The sequence below is a fragment of the Chinchilla lanigera genome, unplaced genomic scaffold (assembly GCF_000276665.1).
Source record: "Chinchilla lanigera isolate Chin_1 unplaced genomic scaffold, ChiLan1.0 scaffold00085, whole genome shotgun sequence".
Taxonomy (NCBI): Eukaryota; Metazoa; Chordata; class Mammalia; order Rodentia; family Chinchillidae; genus Chinchilla; species Chinchilla lanigera.
In genome coordinates this window covers 1,962,901-1,970,710 of record NW_004955486.1, presented here as the reverse complement: position 1 = coordinate 1,970,710, position 7,810 = coordinate 1,962,901, and the positions used below count along the sequence as shown (strand labels likewise).

Sequence of the window (7,810 nt, the reverse complement as noted above, 5' to 3'; positions counted from 1 at the left end):
ATCCATTTTCTTCATCCATTCATCCGTGGATAGACAGGGGCCACTTCCAAGCTATTATGAGTTGTGCTGCTATAAACATGAATGTGCATGTATCATTGCAATATGATCAGGAAGGTACCAGAAAGAAAATAGCTAGATTGCGTGGAATTTCTAGTTCTAGTTAGTTTGGTGCTTTTTTTGGTTTTTTAACACAGGGTCTGGGGCTGGGGTTATAGCTCTGTGGCATGGTCCCTGCCTGGCAAGTGTGAGGTTGTGGGTTTGATTCCTGGTACCAAAAAAAAAAAAAAAAAGACAAGGTCTTGCTATCTGTAGTTTAGGGTGGCCTTGAACTGTGTACCAAGCTGGTCTCAAACAGGGTGATCCTGCCTCAGCCTTTCGAGTGCTGGGATTGCAGGCATGTGCCAGCACACCTGGCTAGTTTTACTTTTTTTGAGCAATGTCCATACTGATCTCCACAGTATTGTACTAGTTTATGTCCCCACCAGTGGTGTGAAGGGTTCCTTTTCCCTGCAGCCTCGCCAGCACTTGTTATTACTCGATTTCTTGATGACAGCCGTTCTTTCTGCTCACCCCTTTTGAATCTCTCCTCCAAATCCTTAAACCTTGGCCTCCATGGCCTCTACCCCAGCCCCCCACCAAGCCCCGGGCCAGCTGGCCCACGTGCCCATTCCTCCCTGGTTCCCTCCAGCGCCATCACTTATGTGTCTGTCTGCTGAGTCTCGGGCTTGGTCACTCTCTAGCTGGCTCCATCTGTCCCAGTTCATGTGGTTTCTCCAGCCCCTGCTCTGGACGTGCCCGGGGTGCCTCTGAAGGAAGCAGAGGCCTGGATGGGGGTCCCAAGGGCCACGGGGCTTGAATTCGTTCCTGCCTCCCTCCCTTTCTTTCCTTCCTTCCCTCCTCCTCTCCTTCTTTCCTTCTCTTTCCCCCAACTCACTCCGCCCCCTGCTCACTCCCTTCTTTCCCTGTATTTTTCTTGAGGATCTTCTGTGCCTGGCACTATTCCGGGCACCTGGGGATACAGCGTCCACACTGACGGGACAGGCCCTGCTGGACCCCAGCCCCTCCCTCACCGGCCTCTCTTGTCCCCTGCCCTGCACAGGCCCAGTTCGACCTAGCCTTTGTTGTCCGCTACAAGCCAGACGAGCAGCCTTCACTGATGCCCCACCACGATGCCTCCACCTTCACTGTCAACATCGCCCTGAACCGGGTGGGGGAGGATTACGAGGTGAGCAGGGCCCGGAGTGGCCGAGGCAGGGGACCCAGGGTACACCAGCGCCCCAGAGCCAGAGGACGGGGTGCCAGGTGCATGGGGGGTGAAAGGGGTGGGCTCAGGGTGCCATTTGGCAGGAGGGGTGTGGCTTCTGAGGTGACAAGGTGACCCTTAGGAAGTCTGGGACTAGACTGCCTGGCTCTGGGTCCCACCTTCCTCCCCTTCTCTAGCTCTGTGGCCTCAGGCGCGTTTTGTGGCCCGCTGTTTGCTCCGGTCTCAGGTGGGAGCGCTGAGTGCTGGCCCTGGAGCTCTGAGAACCACCGTGGTCAAGCAGGTCACTGCCTGAAGTGATGCGGGGCTCAGGGCTCCCCGCCTGTGGGAGGAAGAAGGAAGGCCACTTCTGGAGCAGCAAGGGTGGTGGAGGCCGGGTGTGGGGCTGGGGGAAGAGCTGGGAACCCAGGAAGGCATGGGGAGCCTCTGCCTGTGGTCCGTGGGGGAGCGAGCAGGCCTTTGCCCTCTCCTTAAACCTCTGTTTTAGTTTGGTTTTGTTGGTAGTACCGGGGATGGAACCCGGGGCCTCACACACGCTAGCCAGGCGCTCTAAGCAAGCCAGTTCCCACAGCTCAGGGCAGTCTCACCCTCACTTTACAGAAGAGGAAACTGAGGCTCGAGTTGGTTACGAAGTTAGCAGAGGGTAGAGCAGTGTTTGTCTAGGGCTGCCCGGCTGCAAGGCCAGAGCTCTCTGTCTGTGTCGGTGCTTGCTGTCTTCCCCGGGAGGCTGGAGGCTGTCACCCCACAGGGCGTCTTCAGGTTACTGTGCTGAGGGCCACGTGGCTGTGGCAGGAGAGCCCCAGGCTGGCAAATAGGGACCGGGCAGCGGCATTCTCAGCACTGACGCTTCCTTTCTTCCTCTCTCCCAGGGCGGGGGCTGTCGGTTCCTGCGCTACAATTGCTCCATCCGAGCCCCACGGAAGGGCTGGGCTCTCATGCACCCCGGGCGGCTCACACACTACCACGAGGGGCTCCCCACCACCAGGGGCACCCGCTACATCGCCGTCTCCTTCGTGGATCCCTAACTGGCCAAGCGCGTGCCCTTGGACCTTTCTCGTTTGCCGACAACCACTGCCCAGCAGTCCCGGGGCCTTGGGGTCCCAGCCTTCCCGGCGCAGCTTCGGGGCCCTTGACTTCTGTTGCCCTCGGTGCTGCCATTGGGGGGACTGAGCCAGACCAATGGCAGAGCAGCCCGCGGGCTTTTGTGGTGCTCCAGGGCCAGCCCCATGGGGGCATGGATCGTTTCCACACTTTTAGTGACTTGTCTTCCCCACAAAACACCCAGCATCCTCTCCCTCCCCTTCTTCTATGGGCAGGACTTGAACGGAACAGGGCTACCCAAGTGCAGGGGGAAGCCACGCCCCCGAGCTCCTCTGACGCAGCTGCAGCCCCTTGGGATTCTGTCTTCAGCTTTGGGGTGACACAGAGACCTGCTCAGGGGCAGGTTTCCACCCTGAGCCCTGGGCTGCCGAAGTCCCTCTCTCCAGGCTCCGTCTTGAGAACAAACTCTTGTCCCTGGAGACAATGACTCAGAACCTTCCAGAGGACAGCAAAGCATCGCAGCTGCAGCTCGGAAGAAGAAGCAACATGTCCAAACTGCACTGGGTCGCTCTGTCCCAGTGCCTCTGGGGAGAGGGACAGTCAGAAACAGGAGTTCTATTAAAGGTGTTCAAACCACAGAGTGGAGGGTGCTTTGGGGTGGCGGGTGTGTGTGTGGCTGGCAAGTGAAGGGTTGGGGGTAGAAATCCTATTTGCCAGGCGTGATGGCTCATGCCTATAATTCTAATCCCAGCCCTCAGGAGGCTGAGGCAGGAGGATTACAGTGAGTTTGAGGCCAAACCTGGGCTACATAGTGAGTTCAGAACCAGCCTAGAAAGCATAATGAGACTGTCTCAAAAAACAAACAGAAAGAGAAAAAAAGCAGCATTCCTAATTGGTAAGGTAGGAAAGGGTGTGTCAGCGGACTCAGGGACTCCTGTTGCCCAAACCCAGGGCCATGTGACCTCCGTGGCATTTGTTTATTCTGGAAACCCTTGCTGTGAGCCAGGCCCTGGCTGCCTGAGGCACACGTCTTCCTGTCCAGACCTGCATCAGGTGTCAGCTCCACTCCGGAGCCCCCTAACCACTTGGCCTGCAAACATCAACAGGGAGAACTGATGCTCTGGCACCCTGGGCTAAGTATCCTGATCACATCTGGGCATGTTCTAGTCCTAAGATCTTCCATCTATCCACCTCCTGCAGACTGCGCTATAGCATGTCAGGCACTTGGCACACAGCACTTGGGGTAGGGGTTGTTATTTCCTTTTTACACATGGGGAAATAGGCTCAGAGAGGCCAAATCACTGACTGAAAAACACACAGCAAGTAAATGGTAGGGGCAACGATTTAAATATGGTTTCAGCAATTGAAGCAGTCAGATCCCTGCTCCCAGGTTACTGGTAGCCAGCAGTCGGGGGAGGCAGGGACAGAAAACCTAAATGCAGCTCACAGTGAGCTCTGATCAATGTCACAGAGACATAAGAACAAGTGGGAGCGTAGCAGGAGGAACCAGTTGCCTGGCATAACCCGATGCTGTCCATTGAGAAGGATCTTGACCCCAGGGAGACGTTAGGCCAGGTCTGAAGGCAGTCTTGGTTGTCACCACTGGAGCAGTGGATGCTACTGGCATCCAGCAGATAGAGGCAGAGGATGGTCCTGCGCATCCTGCAGTGCACAGGGCAATCCTCCACCACCACCGGAAAGGAATCATCCAGCCCAAAAGGTCCTGAGGCTGAGAGTGCCACGTCGGCTGAGCCTCAGACAGGCCAGGTTTCCAACAGGCAGAGAGACCTTTGAGGCCTGCAGCATGCAGGCAGGCTGGAGTGGGTGGATCAGAATGTAAAGGCCCATTTCTCCAGGTGTCAGTCTGTTTTCAGTTGCTATAAGGAAATAGCACAGCCTGGGTAATTTATACAGAAGAGAGGTCTGTTGAGCCCATGGTCATACAGGCTGGGAAGTCCAAGTCCAAGATGCCCACATCTAGTGAGGGCATTTTTCCTGTACCTTTATACGGTGAGCAGAGGGAGCCAGCTGGCTTAGCTCTGCTTTCCCTGGTGCTGTCTCACCTGCAGGACCTCATCTAACCCTCTGCAAAGGCCACACCTCTGAATGTCATCACCGTAAGACATGGGAGTGAGTCTGCAACATAGGAATGTATGGGTGATGCATCCAAACCACTGCACCAGGCTAAGGAGAGTGCGTGTTACTCAGGAGGCTACTGGAATCACTTGAGGGTTGGATGGATGGCTTCGAAAGATTTTTAATTTTTTGGTTTTTCAAAATTGGCCTGTGATAAGTTCAAATAGCATAGATCTTCATCTCTGTTTCTTACTCCAAACTGCCCATTTCCTCCAGAAGCTACCATGTCTAATCTTTTCCTTGGGTGTTTTTTGTTTTTGTTTTTGTTTTTTTGTTTTTTTCTTATTTTTTTCAGGTATTGGGAATCGAACTCACGACCTTGCGCTTGCCAGGCAGGCGCTGTGCCACTGAGCTAAATCCCCAGCCCCTTCCTTGGGTGTTTATATTAGTCACTTTCCTGTCACTGGCCTGTATTACTTGACACCCATAACTTAAAGGAGAGGTTTATTTGGCTTACAGTTTCCAGGGGGTTCAGTCCATGGCTGACTGGCTCCAAAGCAGAAACAGTACGTGGTGGATGGGTGTGGTGGAGGAATGCGGCTCAACCCAGGGCAGCCGGGAAGCAGAGAGAGAAGGGAGGCGTCACCTCAGTGACCTTCAGTGACCTGCCTCTTCTAACCACACCCCTCCCCCTAACAGTATATTTAGCCATAAACTCATCAATCCACTGTAAGGTATCACACCCCCACGATCCAATCCACTCACATAAGTCCCACCACAGAAAACACTTTTGGGGGACATTCTATTTTTTATTTTATTTTACTTTTTGGTACCAGGAATTGAACTCAGGACCTCGTTCTTGCCAAGAAAGCACCATGCTGCTGAGCTGTACCCCTGGCAGCATTGGAGAACATTCTAAACCATAACAAGGTTCTTGAGCTGGTCTGTGCATGCACTGTGTGTGTGTGTGTGTGTGTGTGTGAGAGAGAGAGAGAGAGAGACAGAGAGAGAGAGACAGAGAGAGAGAGGGAGAGAGAGAGGGAGAGAGAGAGAGTTTATTTTGTTTTTGTGGGGGGTGCTGGGGATTGAATCCAGGGCCCCAAGCGTGCTAACCGCATGCTCTACCACTGAGCTACATCCTAGTCTGGGGTTTTTAACTGTAGCACCTTTTTGTCATGATAAATGGAATTTTTTTTTTTGGTACCGGGAATCAAACTCACGACCTTGCACTTTCCAGGCAGGCGCTGTGCCACTGAGCTGTATCCCCAGCGCCGATAAATGGAATTTATGACCGGGGCCTGAGCCCATGCTTGCAGGGAGGTTTAGGGACCAGGAGGAAATGGACAGGAGAGATGCTGAGAGATCCTTCAGGCCTCCACCTGACTTGGCAAGACTGTCAGAGAAAGGAAATGGAATTCACAGTTCCTGACCAATGAGAGTTTCTGAGGGAGGCCGGAGATTATGGAAATTAAGGAAACAGAAACAATCAGTGACTTTCTGAGACAGCTGGTAATTGAGGCCCCACTAAATGCCACATCCCAGACAGAGGCCTGGTCACACCCAGAGGCAGGGCCCGGACATGGCCCCGCTGTCCAGTCAGACACTCAGAAGAGGTGGCCACCCCGAAGGTGATAAGGGAGAGACAGCTTCCGCTGACCCGCCTCCTAGGACAGGCCCCAGAGTACTGGTTTACCTCTTGAGGCTCTTTGGCTAGATTTTACCCTGCATATGGGGCAGGGCTGTTGCCAGGAAGCCAGGTCCCGGCACAGCAAGGAACTGACCCCTCATTTCCTTGGTCCTTGGCTCTTTGTGCCCTTGATAAAAGAATGCAGTCAAGACCATAGGTGGGCTGGGTATAGTGGCACATACCTGTAGTCCCAGCACTCCAGAGGTTGATGCAGGAGGCTGATGCGGGCTGATTCCCAGGCTTTTGGGTTGCCATGAATTCAAGGCCAGCCTGGGCTACATACTGAGACCCCGTCTAAAAAAATTTTTTTTTAAATCCTGCCTGGGCAACTCAGTGAGACACTGAGGTATGATAATTATCAGCAATGCTTATTAACATTTTAGTTAAAAATTACTTTGATATTGCAAAATGTCTTTGTGTCCTTGTTAAATGGTCAGTATTACTGAAATTACAGAAATTTACAAAATATATATTTTTTGTAGTACTAGGGATTGAACTCAGGGCCTATCTCACTGCACTAAATCCCCAGCCCTTTTCTGAGACAGAATCTCACTCAATTGCCAAGACTGGGCTCAGCTTGTGATCCTGTTGCCTTAGCTTCCCAAATGCTGTGATTACAGGTGTTCTCTACTACACTCGGCTCAAAGGGTAAATTCTTAATTTAAATCAGGTCCCAAACCAAGGCAGGAGAGTCTTTAAAGAACATTTCCTTTCCTAATATGACTAGCTCATGTGTTTGGCAGCCAGGAACGCTGTGTGCTTTGTGTGGAACTAGATGGCCAGGTGGCGGGGTGTCAGTAGGGGTGTGCATAACGTCACTGTGCTCTGTGGGACTGCCTTAGGTTTGAGACCTCAGAAAGAATTATAAATATATTATACATCAGACTCTTCCTTAACTGGCAAAGCCTGCTGTTTTGTACTTTTTGGTTTCCCAGGCCCATTTAGGTCTAACTGCCTGCCTAGACAGTGCTATTCAATAGAAATACAATGTGGGCCACAAATGTGAATGCGATTTAGATTATTCTAGTAGCTACATTTTTGTTTGTTTGCGTTCACAGTACTGGGGATCGAACCCAGGCCCTTCACACTAAGCTAAATCCTTTGGAGACAGGATCTTACTAAATTTCAGCTGGGCTTGAACTTGCAATCCTCCTGTCTTAGTCTCTCAGAGAGCTGGGATTACAGGCATATGCCACCTCACCTGGTTTAGTAGCCATGATTTTAAAAGTTTAAAAAAGTGCAAATTTAGATGATTATATTATTTAACCCAATTTATCCAAAATATAAAAATACTGACGTGACGGTTTACATTCTTTTTCACACCAAGTCTTGGGGCACGTCTCAGATTGCACCTGGGGCATTATGGGTTCTCAGTAGCCACTTAACAGTGCCCAGCCTCGGAGTCTCCCTGCCGAAGCCGTCTCCTGCTGTCTCCTAGTGCCTGGCACAGAATGAGAGGCCCAGTGACTGACACTTGAGCTTGGGCAGTCAGCTTCTGAGCCTAGTATGTTGCTGCTGCTGTCCTGACTTCCACAAAGGCAACTGAAGGGCAGCCGGCCCCAGCCTGTTTCCCTAGATGAGTCACTGCCCCTAACGGTCTGGTCCAACTGAGGGCGCTTGTCTAAAAAAAAAAATCACAAGATTCAAGTCATGATTCCGGAACTGACAGATTCTGGGGCAACAAGCCAAATAAGGGAACCTGGAATCCGCACCGCTGTTTTTTCCTGGCCCCTTGACAGCTGGAG

The 7,810-nt window shown here is 52.2% G+C and overlaps 1 protein-coding gene across 1 annotated transcript in view; it reads left to right on the top strand.

The window, feature by feature from the left end:
• The window catches only part of Plod1 (procollagen-lysine, 2-oxoglutarate 5-dioxygenase 1), a gene marked incomplete at its 5' end in the record, with an annotated part of 22,791 nt that extends 19,851 nt beyond the window's left edge, over positions 1-2,940 (top strand). The window contains 2 exon segments of the mRNA XM_005403978.2: positions 1,100-1,225; positions 2,131-2,940. Of these exon segments, the coding sequence (XP_005404035.1) occupies positions 1,100-1,225; positions 2,131-2,286 (282 nt within the window). The 3' untranslated portion in view covers positions 2,287-2,940.
• Between the last annotated feature and the right edge of the window lie 4,870 nt (positions 2,941-7,810).